Source organism: Tursiops truncatus, chromosome 11 (genome assembly GCF_011762595.2).
Source record: "Tursiops truncatus isolate mTurTru1 chromosome 11, mTurTru1.mat.Y, whole genome shotgun sequence".
NCBI lineage: Eukaryota > Metazoa > Chordata > Mammalia > Artiodactyla > Delphinidae > Tursiops > Tursiops truncatus.
In genome coordinates this window covers 51,811,175-51,831,350 of record NC_047044.1, presented here as the reverse complement: position 1 = coordinate 51,831,350, position 20,176 = coordinate 51,811,175, and the positions used below count along the sequence as shown (strand labels likewise).

Here is a 20,176-nt window from a genome sequence, read left to right as displayed (position 1 = left end):
TCACTAGCCACGTTCAAGTGCTTAATAGCCGCGTATGGCTAGGTGGCTACTTTATTGAACAGTGCAGATTATAAAATATCAAGGAGAGTTCTAAGGCACAGAACTGCCATAACAGATCAAAAAGAGGAAGGTACCAAAGTTCTCCATTGAGGAAAGGCAGACGAACAGCATTTGAGATGAGCCTTGGAGAATGAATGGGTAGGATTTTAACAGGAGAAAATGGAAAGAGTATCCTAGAGAAAGCAATAGTAGGGGAAAACGTGGAGGGGCTGGGAAGGGCAGGGTGTTCCAATCATTTCACATGGTTCAAGCTTTTACAGAAAAGAGGTGAGAGTGGTGAAGTGGTGGGTTGAGTGGGCTAGACCTGGTTTTATTCCCTTTCTCTGCATCCCTCTTTTACTCCACAGCCGAGGCCACCTGCTTCAGGCCTGTTTTAAGATTGGAGACGCTTAAGACCAACATGCTGGTATTCAGCATCAACACCCTTCTTGCGAGTCTAACCCTTAGGTGGTAGCTCCGTTCTCCTGCCTAGACATCTGCTTTAAATCAATCCCCTGATTGTGTCCAGGTTGTCTAGGTGGCCCTCTCCTTTGGGCCCTGAGCTAAGTCCTTTGCCAGTCCTTTCCCAGCTACTGACTTTACTCTTGACTTTGTATCGTTGCTACTCCCCCCAACCCCACATTCCATGAAGGCCCTGTTCCCAAATCCTGAACATGCAGATCTTCCTGGTGCCAAATGTTTATGCAGACATCTGGGTGTAATCCACCCACATGCTATAATGCCCTGATATTTCTCATTTTGCACATTGTAGAGATCACTCTCGTCCTTGGGCACTGTGCCTTCTCCCTTAGCATCTACAGCTGGATTCGTTTTCCCAGTGGCTGCCCTATGCAGATGTTGGCCCCTTCCTGATAACCCACCCTGCTAAAATAAAGGCCATGCCTGTCCAAACTTGGAATCTGTGACAAGAGGTCAGTAGTGGAGAGCCTTAAATGCCAAAGCCAAAGTGCTTGTACTTAATAAGGAGAACCTCAAGAAGTTTTTTAGGAAGCAAAGTCCTCACAATCAGTGTTATAGATGAGTAGACACCATGTAGGTTCGACTGGAGAGGTTTATTTGGGTGGGAGATAATACCAATTTCTTTAGCCTTTCCATGTGGACTCTTCATAACCGTATGTAAGTCATGTTGATGCCTGTCCCTGTATTTTCCATAATTCTCTGAAGTTTTTTAGTTAAAACTTGGATGCTGTATTCCTAACAGTGTCTATCTAGCTCAAGCATTTTTGATTATACAGCACTACATCATCCTTACCTGCCTCAATGTTGGGGACACTTGATACTCTATTCTCTGTAGCTACTCTGCCCTCTAATTAGGGTGATCAACCATCCCAATTTGCTTGGGACTGGTCTACCTTTTGCACTAAAAGTCCCAAGTGCCATGAACCTCCTCGGTCCCAGGCAAACTGGGAGAGTTTGTTATCCTAGTCTAGGTAAACCAGGATGGTTGGTCATCAGATGTGTCAAGCACTTAGAATCTAAGAAATGGCCAAGACTGTCAGGTATGGCTGGGGAAGCTGTGCACTTCCCAACTGTGCAATAAAAAGGTGGCAACTATGTATAAGATCACTAACCAGAATGAGTCTCATTAGCACAGCACCAGTACTCACCTGGGCTTCTCAATACCTTCACCTAAACCTGAGACTACAAGTCAGTCTTACAGAGTAAGTGTGTAACTTGCCAAATGGGAGCTAGACTGCTTTGACTTCCCAGGAGTCACCTTTTAAAAAATAACAATCCTACATTCAAAAGTAACTTTTTAATTATATTTTTATTGTAGGGGAACATACACATAAGACTTCTTGAAATGTACTTTCTCATCTCACTGTCTATACTCATACTTCTTGCATGCCAGGAACTTCCCCTCGATCTCTCTTTTTTTGTGTCTGCTAACCCAATCCATGTGAGCTACTATCTTTTCCCTACTGCTCTCCCCTCTTCTGTCTCCCTGGCCCCAACACACCATATACAATGATTCCATCACAACATTTCAGGCATCAAGATGATTGCATTAAATTTAATCAACATTTTAAAATGCAGCATCAGTATACAACATTTATTTATATTTTACTTTAAGATTGAATATGCTGCATTTGATAAACAGGTAAAACAAGCTTTAAAGATTAAAAATAAGACAAAACAACTACTTTCCAGAAAAGCCTTTTCAGAATGAAGTTTTTCGGGGCTGCTACTTTAAGTTCTGTAATTAAACAAAGTATCTTCCTCAAAGTATTGTCTTTAAGAAAAAGTTCAGATTTAAGTTGACTGAAGTGCTTAATTTTCTCCTCAGATATACAGAAAGAAAAGAAAATTTTCCATGGAAAAAATGATAAACAGCAGTTGAGGAATATCAACGATTATTGCTAGGTCTGTAAAACTTCGTTACTAACTGAATTTTAATATAGTTTTGTACTTCTAGCTTTGTTACTTATCAGTAATGAAACTTGCTCCTCCCAAATTGAACTATTTATTAATCTCCAAACATACTTTTTTGCCATGCCCCTTTACTCAAGCTGTACATATCATGAATACTCTCATTGTTCCTGGTAAACTTCCGTCCCTCTTTCATAGTCCAGCACAGAGTTTCTTCACATACCATTTACCATAACCCACGAGTCATATGTAATATTATTTGCTTAGTATTTTTTCTTTAAATCAACTCATTTTTTCTTAGAGAAATTTTTTTATACAGAAAATTTTGTATCACTACTTCACATGGGAAAACCAGTACCATTTGCTATAAATAGCACGTAACTAAAAATAGCAACAAAATTCTAAGTAGATGCTCCCTATTTTGAGGCTGAAGTCTGCTCTCCCTTTGACAAAAAGGCATATGAGCATGTGTTTGAGAGCTGCCACTACCGGCACCAAGCCAAGAGGTTCTCCCTAATGAGGTCAGACGAATTGGAAAAGGGAATCATTTTTTACCATGGAATTCAAAGTTATTTCATGCCATGTCAGAATACCACATGAAGTCATCTTCCATTACTGCCCCATGTGCGTTCCACACTTCAGGAAAAGCTGGCTTAGCTGAAACGAGTTAACACCTTCTTCTCAGAGCTTTCCCTAATTCCACCAATGATGGGGAACCCTCTCCCATAGCACTCTTTCCATACTTCTTACACCACACTAATCCTACTTCACTCCATTGCAGTTATTTGTGTACTTGTCCTGGCCCCTCGGCTTTGCAGCAACTTGAAAACACATTATCAGGCTAGATATTGTTTCCATCTCCCACTGTGCTCAATAATAACAACCTGTACTTAATTGAGCACTGACTCTATGGCGGGGTCTGGCCTGGGTTCTCTTCATGGGCTAGCTCATTCAGCGTCACTAGGAGGGCTGAGCTGGGAATTACTATCGCATTTATAGGATGTTAGGTTAAGTAGCCTGTCCAAGCTAACACAACCAGTGATTCAGAGAAGCAGGGTGCAAAGTAACAGTAACAGAACATATGTAGGTTGATGGAAATGTCTTAGAATTTCTGACTTAAAGTAAAAATATTTTTACCACTTATTCCACAAATCTTGATACCAGCCATTTATTCCAGTAATGCTACATGAAATCTTGGTTCTTGCCCACTCCTTCCCCCTTTATTTAAAAAAATTCTAAGATGCTCTCCTCTATGCAATCAATGAACCTCTCTTATTAACGCAAAAATTAAAACTTCCTGAAAAAAAGTCTCTTTTCTAGTGGAGATACTGGAGGAGATGATCGTTAACACTTCAGTCTTAGCCATCAAAAAGACCACAAATAACAAATGTTGGCAAGGATGTGGAAAAAAAGGGAACCTCTGTACACTGTTAGTGGGACTGTAAATTAGGACAGCCATTATGGAAAACAGTATAGAGGTTTCTCAAAAAACTAAAAACAGAACTACCATATGACCCAGCAATTCCACTCCTGGGTACTTATCTGAAAAAAAATGAAAATACTAATTCGAAAAGAGACATGCACCCCAATGTACATAGCAGCATTATTTACAATGGCCAACATATGTAAGCAACCTAAGTACCCATCAGCAGATGAATGGATAAAGAAGGTGTGGTATACATACACAATGGAATACTACTCAGCCATAAAAAAGAATGAAATTTTGCCATTTGCAACAACATGGATGGACTTGGAGGGCATTATGCTAATTGAAATAAGTCAGATAGAAAAAGGCAAATACTGTATGATATCACATATATGTGGAATCTAAAAAATACAACAAACTAGTGAATATAACAAAAAAGAAACAGACTCACAGATCTAGAAAACAAACTAGTGGTTACCAGTGAAGAGAGGGAAGGGGAGAGGGGCAAGCTGGAGGTAGGGCATTAAGAGGTACAAACTACTATATATAAAATAAATAGCAGGGACTTCCCTGGTGGTGCAGTGGTTAAGAATCCACCTGCCAATGCAGAGGACATGGGTTCAAGCACTGGCCTGGGAAGATCCCACATGCCACGGAGCAGCTAAGCCCATGTGCCACAACTACTGAACCTGCACTCTAGAGCCTGCGAGCCACAACTGCTGAGCCCAAGTGCCACAGCTACTGAAGCCTGTGCGCCTGGAGCCCGTGCTCTGCAACAAGAGAAGCCACTGCAATGAGAAGCCCGCACACCGCAACAAAGAGTAGCCCCCGCTCGCCGCAACTAGAGAAAGCCCGCACACAGCAACAAAGACCCAACGCAGCCAAAAATCAATCAATCAATAAATAAATTTATAAAAAATAAAATAAAATAAATAGGGACTTCCCTGGTGGTCCAGTGGGTAAGACTCCATGCTCCCAATGCAGGGGGCCTGGGCTCGATCCCTGGTCGGGGAACTAGATCCCGCATGCATGCCGCAACTAAGAGTTCTCATGCCGCAACTAAGAGTCCGCATGCCACGACTAAGAAGTCTGCATGCTGCAACTAAAAGATCCCACGTGCCTCAACTAAGACCTGGTGCAGCCAAAATAAATAAATAGATAAATAAATAAATAATTAAAAATAAAAATAAATAAGCTACAAGGATATATTGTACAGCACAGGGAATATAGCCAATTTTTATAATAACTATAAATGGAGTATAATCATTAAAAATTATGAATCACTATGTTGTACACCTGAAACATATAATATTGTAAATCAGCTGAACTTGAGTTAAAAAAATGAAAGAATTCAGTGATAACAGTCATGAAGGCAGAAGAACATGATTATGAGCATAGGGGCAGTGTCAGACAGGCTATCAATATCCTAGATCTGCCCCTGTTCCTCTAAGTAACTACCATGGGCAAGTTTCTTAGTCTTTCTGTGCCTCAGTTTCCTCATATGTAAAATGGGGATGATGATAGTACCTATCCCATTGTGCTCTTTTGATACTTTAGTTACTTCATGCGCTTAGCACACAGTAAGTGTTTAATAAATGTTATCTAAATAACAGAGGAGTAAGCTTTGAGATCTTGCTTCCCTATACATCCATTTCTAACTACTGCCACATTTCATTTGAAAAATAACCATAGGGGAGTGGGAAGGGTAAGCTGGGACTAAGTGAGAGAGTGGCATGGACATATATACACTACCAAATGTAAAATAGATAGCTAGTGGGAAGCAGCCGCATAGCACAGGGAGATCAGCTCGGTGCTTTGTGACCACCTAGAGGGGTGGGATAGGGAGGGTGGGAGGGAGATGCAAGAGGGAGGAGAAATGGGAATATATGTATATGTATAGCTGATTCGCTTTGTTATAAAGCAGAAACTAACACACTATTGTAAAGCAATCATACTCCAATAGAGATGTTAAAAAAAAAACCCATAAAATCCCTCTATTCTCTGAGAATTCCAAAAAACAGCAGAAATGTAGTTTTCACAAAGAAATGAGCTTAGAAAAGCAAAAGCCCAGAAAAAATACAATATCAGCACAATTATTTTGAAATTGATTTTCCAGTTTTTTCCGTTAGGAGTCAGCAATTTGCTAAGACCCATGTAGAAAGGAACTGTTTTTATCTTTTGGCACCTATGCTATCATAGGTGCCAAAAGATTATAATAATATCGAACTATATTTTTTTCAAAAAGGTCAAAACAAATTTCATAAGAAAAAGCACACTAATCTCTTCATACTAAAAATCAATTAATATATAAATTGAGGTCTCATATACCTCATAAATTCAAGTTAGATTCAGTAGCCTATATTTCTACAGAGAAGTTATGGATAATCACAGTTTCTCTGAACATTCAGAGAATATTTGGTTTTACACAGATGACAAACTTTCTTTGACTAATTTAAATAAGAAAAAGTCTAGGGCTTCCCTGGTGGTGCAGTGGTTGAGAGTCCGCCTGCCGATGCAGGGGACACGGGTTCGTGCCTCGGTCCGGGAAGATCCCACATGCCGCGGTGCGGCTGGGCCCGTGATCCATGGCCGCTGAGCCTGCGCGTCCAGAGCCTGTGCTCCGCAACGGGAAAGGCCACAACAGTGAGAGGCCCGCGTACCGCATAAAAAAAAAAAAAAAAAAGAAAGAAGAAAAGAAAAAGTCTAGGCCAGAAGAATCCATTATTCAACTTAGGAATAAGAGGAAATTTTACATTAATGTTAACAGATATTCTGTATTTTCATGAGCTAGAAAACATAAATTCACGCAAATAATGTAGCAGGAGGATTACTGATTTAATGATAAGCTCTATTTTTACTATTTTTTTCATTTTTCCAGACATTTAATATCAGTAATACCTTACATTTGAATAATGCTTTACAGCTGGTATGGTTTTTCGTACATTATCTCAGAAGCTCTGTGTATATGTTCACAATGGTCAGATTACAGAACTCACAACTGTGACAAAATCCTAATTTGAAAACCCAAAGAATATTTACTTCTTTTAAACTGAAGGACTTCCCTGGTGGCACAGTGCTTGAGAATCTGCCTGCTGATGCAGGGGACACGGGTTCGAGCCCTGGTCTGGGAGGATCCCACATGCCGCAGAGCAGCTGGGCCCGTGAGCCACAACTACTGAGCCCGCGCGTCTGGAGCCTGTGCTCTGCAACAAGAAAGGCCGCGATAGTGAGAGGCCCGGGCACTGCGATGAAGAGTGGCCCCCGCTTGCCACAACTAGAGAAAGCCCTCGCACAGAAACGAAGACACAACACAGCAAAAATAAATAAATTAATTAATTAATAAACTGAAGGTGCCTTGTAGGCACAGACTATTTCCTATGTATCTTGTGCATATATTTGCATCCTTCATGGTGCATTAAATTACTACACTTTAAACATGTTGCCTTCAGAAATTAACTTTACAAGAAATATGCTTTTCCTGAGTCAGGATAGTGGCAGAACCCTCCTTGCCTTCAGGGATAAATTTCAAGCCACACAAAGTAAAAGCCTGTTTTTATTATACAATTAGCTTTAAAATCACTTTACATAATATAGTACCAAAATTAAAACTGATACTTTTTTTTTAGAATAAACATAAGAAAACATGTAGAAATTCTAAGCTATCTGTATAATCATCTTTTAAAAAAAGAAATCCCGGGACTGGGCTTCCCTGGTGGTGCAGTGATTAAGAATCTGCCTGCCAATGCAAGGGACACAGGTTCAAGCCCTGGTCCGGGAAGATCCCACATGCCGCGGAGCAACTAAGCCTGTGCGCCACAACTACTGAGCCTGCGCTCTAGAACCCGCGAGCCTCAACTACTGAAGCCTGTGCACCTAGACCCTGTGCTCCGCAACAAGAGAAGCCACTGCAATGAGAAGCTCGTGCATCGCAACAAAGAGTAGCCCCAACTCACCGCATCTAGAGAAAGCCCACATGCGGCAACGAAGACCCAACGCAGCCAAAAATAAAATAAATTTTAAAAAAAGAAAGAAAAAAAAAGAAATCCCAGGACTTCCCTGGTGGTCCAGTGGTTAAGACTCCACACTCCCAATGCAGGGGGCCCGGGTTCCATCCCTGGTTGGGGAACTAGAGCCTGCATGATGCAACGAAGATCCCGAGTGCCGCAGCTAAGACCCAGCACAGCCAAATTAATTAATTTTAAAAAAGGAAATCCCAAACATTATGCTATTTAACCCCTACATAACTCAGAACGTATCTCGAAATAACTGGAACATTTCCTTGCAAAATCATCATTATCACACCAACAAACCTATCAATAATTCTATGGTATTGTCTAATACCTAGTCCATATTCAAATGTTCTCTCTTGTCTTAAAAATGCCTTTTTATATTTGGTTCATTAAAACCAAGATCTAAATAAGATAATTGCTATATTTGTTTGCTATGTTTCTTAGATCTTTTAAAAACTTCTACTATGGAAATTTTCAAACATACACAAAAATGGAGAAAGTCTTATGAGAAACCCTCACATACCCATCAATTAGCTTCAGTAATTTTCAACATTTTGCCAGTCTTGTTTTATCTATTCCCTTACACACACACACACACACACACACACACACACACACACACCTTTTAAAATTTTGAGATAAAATATACATAACCTAAAATTTACCATTTTAACCATTTTCAGGTGTACAATTCAACGGCATTAAGTGCATTCACAGTGTTGTGCAATCATCACTACTATCCATTTCCAGAACTTTTTCATCTTCCCAAACAGAAACTCTGCATCCATTAAACAATGTCTCCATTCCTGTCTCTCCATGGCTCCTGGTAACCTATATTCTGCTTTCTGTTTCTGTGAATTTGCCTATTCTAGGTGCCTCATATAAGTGGAACCATATAATATTTGTCCTTTTACTACTGGCTTATTTAACTTAGCATAATTTCTTCAAGCCTCATCCATGTTGTCACATGTATCAGAATTTCATTCCTTCTCAAGGCTGACACACCCACACTTTTAAGTCAGATTCCAGTTTAATTGTTTGAACAAAGATATGTCATAGGTGGTGCTATGTGTTTCATGTTACATCAAATAATGAGGCATTTTATAATTTTTAAGTGCTCCATTATAGCATCCCACTTAAGTGATTCTAAGACTGATCAGTGTTTAGTTATTTACATGAACCCTCCATTTTGAAATTCCACTTCACCTTTCTGTCTGATGGTTCCATCCACTGAGGATCTTTGCATGAATCTATTATTTCATCAGAGGTTAAAAAATGGTAGCTTTCTAATTCTGTTAAACCTCCCACATTCATTAGCTGGAATTCTGTAAAATGGAATTTGCTCTCATCAACTTGGGCTACTTGGTTACCCTGACCTAATTACAGTTTATGCAGGAAAGGCAGGATAAATGCTTAATTCTTTCTTTCCATTTGTTTGCTGATTTGCAGAAAAATGAATTAGTGCCCTATTTACTTCTAACGGAGTTCAGTACATTTTTATTTCTTAACCGGGTGGGGGAGGGTAGGAGGGAGGACTTTCTCTCTATGATGCATCATTATACACTTTGGAATTTTTATATATTCGTTATGTTTTAACTATCTCATTCATTATTTTTTCTGATTCTTGATTTGTTCCATCTTTGGCTATCAGGAGGCCCTTCATGTGGGCTCCTGTGTCCTTTAGTTTGAGCCCTGTTACTCTTTGCATTCTGCCACAAGCTGTTTCAGACTCATTTGTATATTTCCTACCCCAGACCTAGAATCAGTCATTCTTCCAAGGAACTTTGGTTCCCTTTAATGGGGAATGAATTGTATCTTTTAAAATTAAACTTTCCCTTAGTTCACTTACATCACCTCCAATATACGTCACTATCGTAAACCTCTCAAAAGTCACTCATGACTTACTTAATATCAAAATTATTGGCACCATCAATTGACAGAGTGCTCTCTAAGTACAAAGCACTGTTTTAAGTAAGAAAAATACGAACATTAATAAGACATACTCCTTGCCTTCCAGGGGCTCACAGTCTATTGGAAGTAATCGTCACATCACAAGTAACTACTTCAATGTAAGGCTGACTATGGTAAGAACATAATAGAAGTATGAAGTCTGGATAAAATCCAAACTCCTTTGCCTTGCATATAAGGTCCCAGCCTCTATCTTATTTCATTCATTCATTCATTGTATAAAGGTTTATTGGCAGCCTACTATGTGCCAGTGACCGAGGAACAGTCCCTGCCCTTAAGGAGCATATTGCATAATAGGGCAGCACATAAACAAGCAATCCGTAATACAGAGTGGACAGTGCTACAGATATGTAAGCACAGGACGTTATGGAGGGACCCTCTCAACTTAGTCTTGAGAACTGATTTTTAGACAAAGGGATAGTGAGCTAAGACTTGAGGAGCTGAAGTTTCTATGAAGGGGAAGAAGAGAAGAGAGTAGGGTTCTAGAATAGAGGCCATCACGTTAGGGCCCAGATTAACAGGGAGCTCTTTGAGAGCTATGAGTTCATTTGGATCAGGAGCTTAGGGCAGGAGTGTGGAGGACACAATAGAGACATCAGGAAGATTTGTAAAAAGCTGTTATAGAGTGTAGACCTTCTAAGGGCAATGGGGAGCTATGGAAAGGCTTTAAGGGAGGAGTTCCATGATCACGTTTGTACTTCTGAAAGGTTCCTCTGTTGTATTGAAGAATGGTCTAGAGAGGGGCAAGAGTGAAGGCAGAGGCCAGCCAGGAAAATACTGTCAGAGCCCAGAACAGATAATTGGATCTGAGCATGTGGCAGTAGAAAGAAGTGGGTGTTATCCAGATATATTCAATAAGTACAGTAAATCATGTGGTGATGACTGGATTAGGGGATGGGGATCTCGGGATCCAGGACTCTGGCTTAGGCTGTCTAGAGATAATGACATCATGCCCTGTTTAGGAAACACAGATGGAAGGTCAGGTCACAGAAGGAAGAGGCTGAGTTCTGTTTTGAATATGCTGACGTTATGGCTCCTGTGAAACATACAAGAAGTGATATCCAGTGCTTAATTGTCTTTGCAATTCAGGGCGAGAAGAGATGTAGATATAAATGTGATGGTCAGCATCACATAGAGTTAGGAGAGGCAAAGAGGGCGAACACCCTGCCGTGCAACTCGGTTCTGTCATCACTCCTTACCTATATGGCTTTTTTTTTTGGGGGGGGGGGGGGTTGGTTTTTTTTTGTTTTTGTTTTTGTTTTTGCGGTACGCGGGCCTCTCATCGCTGTGGCCTCTCCCCCTGCGGAGCACAGGCTCCGGACGCGCAGGCCCAGAGGCCATGCCCCACAGGCCCAGCCGCTCCACGGCATATGGGATCTTCCCAGACCGGGTCGGCAGGCGGACCCTCAAACACTGCGCCACCAGGGAAGCCCACCTATATGGCTTTTGACTTCCAGTAGCAGGACTGAGCTCACTAACATACAGGGGATCTTGTAAAAGAGTAACTTTCTGAAAGAGGAAAAAAAGTGGGAATAGTTAGAATTTTTGTTTACTGAAAAATCAATTCCCACTACTTTTAGTCAATATCATATATCTATTCTTTAATCCCTTCTACAGTACATGATTTGTAACTCATTCCAGTATTTGATAATACTACAGGGAATTTTTTCCTTATATAGTTTTTTTAAAGTTTTATACATAGCATTTGTTCATTATAAAATAGAATAATCTATCAAAATAAAACAGTACAGAAAAGAAAAGTAAATGATAAAAGTTCCCTATCTCTCCCTACCCTTTCTGTCTCAATATTCAAAACACCTTACTGTTGTTAGTTTGGTTTATATTCTTTCAGGCATATAAAAACATGTTAATTATAACATATACATTTATAATATTTACATGTTAGATGATATATTTTTATAATATGTATTTAAATACTACATTATATCACATATTAATCTGGATTTTTTTTCACTTAATATATGGTGGACAGTTTTTCATGTCTACGTATATAGATTTACTTCAGTCTTTTTAATAATGATTACCCAGTATTACATAGCCGAGATATACAATAATTTTGTTAACTATTCCCCCATTAATGGGGTTATTTTTTCCTTAAATCTTTAGTGCTCCCACTTCCCACTGGGTCTTGAAACAAATTGGCATGTAGTGTAATAATTTTTTATTAATGTTGAGGCTTAACAGGTCAGAAGGAATTTCTGAAATGTTGCTGATTTACAACTCCAAACAACTCCTGTCTTATTCCTTAATAAGAGTAGGGTGGTGGGTGGGTGTGTAGGGGGGAATTATGTACTTTTTCTTACTATTTTTGTCATTGCTTTATGTTTAAAAAAAAAAGCTGCCTTTTCTTTTCTCTCCAAATGTTTATGCTTGCCTTAAATCTAGAATTTTAATTTGAGGATATTCGTTATTTAGCTTTCTAGCAGTTATTCCACAATGTATGAAGGGCAAAGAATTGCCATGTTTTGTCTTTGTAGAATTTGAGATGCTAAACAACGCAGATGTAATTACTTTTGGTGAAAGTTACAGATAAAATGGGTTACTGACAAGGACAACTCTTTGGAAACCTTTAAAATCAGAATGAGTGCTAATTTCTAACTGGATGGTTTAGGTTAATTTTACCTGAAAGTATACAGAGAGTTAAGATGTCTAATTCCTTTTCCCAGGAGCATTTATCCATACCTCAACATGAAAGAAATCTCAAGGCACAAGAGAGCAATTACCCAAGATAATTCTGACAGATTTAGGAGATTATTTTTGTCCATTTCCTAAAACTTATGAAGATAGCCAAGACTAACCAAAGGTGACCAACCTAATGAAAGACTTCAACAATGTCACAAAAAAGTCACAACTTTTAAAATGTTTAATTGTTAATATCTTATTCTCACTAGAATGAATGCTAACCTGATAGATTCATCATTTATATATGAAATATTTGCTTACTCATTTTTCATCCTTCAAGGGATAGAACATTGGTTTTTTTTTTTTGTCTGCACCGCGAGGCATGCAGTATCTTAGTTCCCTGACCAGGGATAGAACCCACACCCCCTGCAGTGGAAGCGCGGAGTCTTAACTGCTGGACCGCCAGGGAATTCCCAGAACATTGTTTTCAATGATAATATCTGACAACTCATAAAGATAACCCCCCTCCATCCACATTATTTCAGTGGTCATAGAAAAAAAAAAAAGCAGACTGTCTGGGTTCAAATCCCAGCTCTATATTAGTTGTACAACCTTGAATATATCATTTAATTTCCCTGTGCCTCAATTTCCTCATCTATGAGATGAGAATAACAGTCCTACCTCGTAGGACTGTTGTACAGATTAAATGAGTTAATATACAGAAAGCATCAGAACAGTTCCTACCAATAATAACACTACACATTAATTGTTTGTTATTGCTTATAGTATCAGAAGGACTATGAGTTGGCCTATCTGACTTACCCCATCCATGCCTTTGCTGCAGAATTTAAAAGTAGTACTTAAAACTGGGAGTTAGTTAAACAGTTATTTTGAAATATTTAGGTAGATTTTTAGAAGTCAATTAAATTGTGGTTTTTCTATTAGAACATATGAAGCCTTCTTTTAATAGATCAGGATTTTCCCTCTATTCATGATTCACTTACATTCTTAATTTGGAGAAAGCGGTTTAAAATTTTAGAGAGGAATTTTAAACATTTAACATTTAATTTAAACAATAACATTCTAAACTGTGCTATGAGAAAAAAATGAGAGTTGTCTTGCAACCTTTCACAATTTTTGGCCACTTATAAAACCCCCTCCTTCCTAGCTTCTTCTGAGTGAAAAGAGTCTTTCATACTTCTTAACATTATTATGTTGAAGATCCATAATAAAAATTATGTATCACTGAAGATAAGTAAAAAGGGTCATACTATTCTTTTAATAAATTGCTTATTTTAAAACTGATTCTGGTGTTAGAAGAAGATCCCTAAATGGGAGTTTTGACTCGGCCCCTACACTTATTATATAATGTTGAGTAAGTCACGTAGAATTTTTGTGCTTCAGTCTCCTCGTTTATAAAATAAGGGACATAGACCAGGTGATCTCTATAAAATTATCTGATCTTATGACAATGAGTCTGTCAACTACAAATTGGCACCTGCCGTCGGCACTTGCCATCTGCCTCTACAAGGATTAAATCATGTGCTGCTGCAGCTGCTAACTTTTCAACACCCCCTGAAAGGAGTTCAGGGTGGAGAGCAGAAATGAGGCACGCTGTGCTCTGGGAAAAACTGGCAGAACAGGTCTTCAGATAGTTAGATATTTTCAGGAGCCAATTTTATGAGCCCAGTTCTTGTATCTCCTCGTATCTAGAAAAGCACTACTAAAATCCTTCATGACGTATGCTCCTCGTGACTAGCAGTAACCTTCACAAGACTAGCAGAAACCTTCTGCAAAAAATATGTGCTTGATTGCATGTACTCCCCTTTCACCAAAATCATATATATACTGACCTTCCCCCCTACCTGTTTGGAGCAGTTTCTCAGAGCTATTTGTTTTGTTTGGGGGTTTTTTTTTTTTGCGGTACGCGGGCCTCTCACTGTTGTGGCCTCTCCCGTTGCGGAGCACAGGCTCCGGACGCGCAGGCTCGGCGGCCATGGCTCACGGGCCCAGCCGCTCCGCAGCATGTGGGATCTTCCCGGACCGGGGCACAAACCCGCGTCCCCTGCATCGGCAGGCGGACTCTCAACCACTGCGCCACCAGGGAAGCCCTTTCAGAGCTATTTGAGATGCTGTCTCCCGAGCTATAGTCATCATTTTGCCCAAATAAAACTTAACTCACAAATCTCATGTTGTTCTTTTTTTTTTTAAGTCAAAAACTCCCACTAACCTACTTTCAATAGCACAGCTAAGAAATACAGAAACATATTGATATTGTTGAACTTCATCTGAGCTCCCTGGTCTCTGAAAGCAGAATGGTTGAGAAATCACCCCAGCTAACTGCGAAAGACCACCCTGGTCACAAATATTCCAAGATAAGACTTGTCTCCAACCTTCCTCATTGATTCCCATGAGACTCACTGCTGACTCCCTTGTTTATTACCTGCCTCTATAAAACCTCAGATCCATCTCCTTTTCTTGAAGACATGTCTCATTAATGAGCATTTTCCCTATTGCAATAGCCTGGTAAAATCATATCCTTAATTGTCCAGTGCATTATGTCTTGCACAATATTACTAAATTCGAAGGTTAAACTTCCAAAATGGGGAGGAAGAGCAGGGAAGCCTACCCTAAAAAACAATACTCAAGGGCTTTCCTGGTGGTGCAGTGGTTGAGAGTCCGCCTGCCGATGCAGGGGACGCGGGTTTGTGCCCCGGTCCGGGAAGATCCCACATGCCGCGGAGCGGCTGGGCCCGTGAGCCATGGCCGCTGAGCCTGCGCGTCCGGAGCCTGTGCTCCGCAACGGGAGAGGCCGCAGCAGTGAGAGGCCCGCGTACCGCAAAAAAAACCAATATTCAAGTCAAGGTTAACTTAGGAGGACATTTACTATAACATAATTGTTCCATGAACTTTCTAAGTGCAGAAATATTGATGAAGTTGTGGAAATAATGTACTAATGAAGTTTTGACTCCTTTTTCTCTAGGTTTGGGTTACTCTGTAAAGGGGAGGCCAGGGAGGAATTTCCTAAGTAAAACTCATTTCCGTTCCCACTGACTTGAAAGGGATTTCACTTAGAGAGTCTTTGTGATCTGAAAGTCCCTGGGGTTCTTTTGTGTTTGTGGTGCAAAATGGCACACCGACAGCCTTGCTAGTGGCTGATGTGGGCTGACAGCTCCTCCTGGAAGGGGTAGGTAAGGGTCGACAGGCACTTTGGCCATGAAGGGACAGCTTCTTGAGGTCTGAAGGAGGGCCAAGAGTTGAGTCCTTGGATGGTGGTGTGCTGCTCACTTGGTGGTACCTGTCAGGTAGAATTTAGAGTTAAACATAATATTCAGAATTTAACAGTAAGGAACAAAGAGAACCCAATGGCCCCACTGCAGCAGTTTAAGAGTCTGAAAGTAAAAGTCTTCACATAAAAGAAATGCTTGTAAGAGAAAGGAGTGATTTACTCTCACCTGCTGTTGACCATTGACCTAGAGGAGGTATGGCACAATTCTTCAGTATATACTCCTGCTTTCAGAAATAAAACTCTATGCTATGTCATTTAAAGAAGCATTTTTTATATCTAAAGCCTTATGCCTGTCCTTCACAGAGCCCAACATTCCCAGTGAAAGGACTTTTCATTCTAGTTTTGAAACTTGATTGTTCTTTCATCTTGCATTTCTAATGGATCCTATAAAGCAAAAAGAACTATTCATATGGAGAGATGAAGAGAGATTTTTTTATTTTTATTTATTTTTTTATTTTTTGGGGGGGAGAGAGATTTTTTTAAAATAGTGTTTTCTTTGATTCATATTTTGCTAACACTCTCTGATTTTTCCAATATCATCCCAATAGCATCAGCACTTTTTTCAGAACCAATTCTGGGTCCCATCTTTTACCTTCTCTGTTCTCTCCAGCTCACCATGACTCATTTCTTTTCTCTGCAACACAAGGAAGCAAGTGGTGGAGGCTAAGAAGTTGCAGAGTATGAGATCTAAGTTCTAATCCAGGCTCTGCCACTCAGTGGTTATGTGACTTAGATTGACCTAAGCCTCAATTTCCTAATTTTAAAATAGGAACAATAATAGAACCAATTTCATTGAGTTTGTGTGAGGATTAAGTAAGAAAATACATGCAGTGTTTTTTAACACTGGAAACACTCAGTAGGTGCTAGGGATTAATATTATCCTATATTGCCTTGAATTGCTGGTTTATCATTTTACATTAAGATATCTTATCTTCCTTATGAGACTGGCACCTCCGTGAAAGTGGAAAACCACTTTGCTTTTATTAGTTCTTAACTTTAAACAGGTATAAAATTCATTCATCATCTGTACAATGCTATGAACTGTGCTGAGTTCCAGCCCTCAGCTCCCTCTTCCACTGACCTTACATACGTGTACACGCATGCATGCACACACACACACATACACAAGTGCTCACCTCAGTTCATTTATCCAAGTTCCATCCCCCTTAAACAGCCATCCTTGCCAAACCCTCAGGCTTAAGGATGTGCACACTGGCACTGTGGTCCCAGAGCATGATCAGGAAAGAGAGTGTACGAGCACCCCCTCCTTCCTGCACTCTTCTTGCCCTGGGGAGTGGCACATGACATGGCCAGATTTTAAACACACAACTAAACAAATTAATGTATATGACCCATAATCTCTAAATGCCACTTACTGATTATCTTACCTTGCCCTATTTCTTTATAGGATTCTAGTACTATGTAACAATGATATCGAAGTATCTAAGAATATAAGGTGCTCATATAGGATTTTCAGGTCAATGAATATGTGTAGCCCAGAAATGGATGATACATACTCCAATCCTCTTGAAAGTGATAGCGTTTCTTTATTCTTGTAGATGATATTTTCTAAAATTTTCTCTATGGAAATTAAGAGAGTTAAATAACCAGTGCACAGATTATGTTAGGTAATGTTATGAAATTATGTTACAATGTTCATTTTAGGCACAACATATGTTTCATGTGAAAGGTCAGCAAAATGATTTCAGGTAGTTACAGAAAGGCACACTTGAAGTGACTGTTATTTACTCAGTTGTATGAAAAATTATTTTAAAGAGCTAAAAGAGTTTCTAAAAAGGATTACCTTTTTGACAGCATAAGTTAAAATGTCATGGACATTATAGTTTCACCAGTGAAGCAAACCAACTCATAAAGTTGAACTGTATTTTTCACATGAAATTCAATAATACCCACTTTTAGTAGTCTGATTAAAGAGTAGTTCATTACTAAGCAAGAGTTCTAGAACCTTGAGTTTCAACATGTGTCAACTCCACATTTACACAACTAAGTTGCTAAAAGTCAAGTGTTTTTCTAATGAGCTGATTACGTATCTCTAGAGAGAGCCACCGCAAAGGAGAAAGCAATGGGAGAACTGGGAAAGAGAACTCCAGAATCAAAAGTATGCACAAATCGTTTTTTCTCCTTTCTCCCTCTGCATCAAACACAGATAAACTCCTTGAGGCTGAAACTGTCAGGTTAAAAGCCAGAGTCCAAAAAGCAGCAGGCAACATTAAACAGCTTCAGAAAAATCTGTTAGATGCAAAGTCAGCTAAGAATGCAAAGTACACATATACTAGCATATTGACTCTATCAAGAAATGAAGAAAAATGGTAAATAGAATTTACTTAACTTCTTTCTCATCCTTTTTAAGAGTTTTAAAATGGAATAGAAAAAAATCATTGATTTTTAAAACTCTTAAAAAGGATGAGAAAGAAGTTAAGTAAATATGAAAACAGGGAGTTTAGTGTTCATGGAAAGTAAAACACCTATCAGACCGAAATTGTCAGATTAATGTGCTAAAATATAAGAAACAAGCAGAACAATAAGGAACAATGATTCTTCCATAAAAAAAAATCATATAGACCTAGATCTCAAGATGTAGAATTTGAGCTCTCCTGAATAAAAAATTCCCCATGAAGACTCTACTAAAGCAGAATTGGTGAAATATAAGCAATTCTATGTAAAATAATTCAAAGCTAGAAAATAATTCTCAGATATTTAAGTGTAATCAAGAGGCTGGCAGAGACCAGTACCAAACTCTTCATGTGACCCAGAGTCACATAATATTCAAAATGTCCCAGACACAATCCAAAATTACTTGACATTTGAAAAGCCAGGAAAATCTCAATACCTTATGAGGAAAAAGAAAATTAACAGATATCAATCTTGAGATGAAAAAGATGTTGGAATTATCAGACAAAAGCTTTAAGGTAACCATCATAACCATGCTCCAATAGATGAGAGTGAACCCCTTTGAAACAAATGGAAAGATAGAAAGTCTAGCAGAGAAATAGCAAATATAAAAAGGAACCAAATGGAAATTTTAGGAGGAAAAAATACACTACAATAACTAAAAATTTTAAAATTCTCTGAATGGACTCAGTGAGCAGAGTAGAGATGACAGAGAAAAGAGTCATTGAATTTTGAAGATAGAGGAATAGAAATTATCCAGTTTGAACAATCCAGAGAGAATAGAGATTGAAGAAAAAAATGAACACATTCTCAAGGGACTGTGTGACAGTATGAAAAAGACCTAATATTCATGTCTTCAGAGTCCCAGAAGGAGAGGAAAGAGTGGTACAGAAAAAATATTTGAAGGAATAATGGTTGAAAACTCTCCAAGTTAGGCAAAAGACACAAACTTATAGATTCAAGAAACTGAGTGAATCCCAAGTAAGATAAACTCAAAGAATTCCACACCAGACATATCATAATCAAACTGCTGTAAGTGATAAAGGAAATTAAGAGATATTTAGAACTGAATGGCAATATACATCAAATACATGTGACTCAGCTAAAACAGATTTTAGTTTATAGCTGTTGTTGACTCTGGGTCTTATTTAAATTCTATGTAGAATGTTATTATTATTTTTTTTTTAATCAGGCAATCAACTGCTGTGTGCATTCTGTTCAGGATTTTTACTTCCATTCAGAGGGAGAGGTAGGGCAGAGTGTGCTTACTCCACCTCGACCAGAATTAAAAACTTAATTAATTTTATTACATCAAAATTAAAATTCTACTCAGTAGAAGACACCACATAGAATAAGCTAATAGGTAGTTGACAATATGGGATGAGGTATTTTTAATCTCTAAAACCAATAAGCTGATTCGTATAATGTATATTAGTAGAATGTACAAAGCAATTCTGCTCCTGAGTATATGTCCCAGGAAAGTTTTCAAACAGGATGGAAGAGAGTAAGGGGGAGAAAAAGGAATACTGATTCTACCCCAACCCTCAATATTTTTTGTATTTTTATAAATCTGTAACTGATCAATGAATATTTGTTAATAATTATAAACTATGATCTAATAATAATTGCATATAATAATAATTGCAGTGTCAATTTTGAGAAATATCAAGAAATAAGGGCTTATTATAAGAACAGCTACTGGAGGCCTTGAATCCTTCTCTTGAGTTTCTAAACATTCTGAATTCATATACTTACACACAAAGTATATTTACATAAACACAGGACTTGGTCCTCTAATAGAAGTACAGCAACCTACCGCATAAGAAATCCTTAGGAAATTAATACAGATGGTGCCTCGTGCCAAATTATTGCACAATAGCATTTTTATTTTTTACATACCGTAGTATTTATTAGGGAGAAGAGAAAAGAGGAAAGTTATTCTGTTTCAAGGCTTGATCAAGGATTCTGAGGATGCTAAATAGATTATTGCTCAGTGAC

General features: G+C 38.8%; 1 protein-coding gene across 1 annotated transcript in view; it reads right to left on the bottom strand.

Moving 5' to 3' along the window:
- C11H12orf56 (chromosome 11 C12orf56 homolog) overlaps positions 1–20,176 on the bottom strand; it is a 60,601-nt gene that overhangs the window by 28,037 nt on the left and 12,388 nt on the right. The window contains 4 exon segments of the mRNA XM_019952038.2: positions 2,205–2,349; positions 11,270–11,343; positions 15,365–15,531; positions 15,534–15,775. Of these exon segments, the coding sequence (XP_019807597.1) occupies positions 2,205–2,349; positions 11,270–11,343; positions 15,365–15,531; positions 15,534–15,775 (628 nt within the window).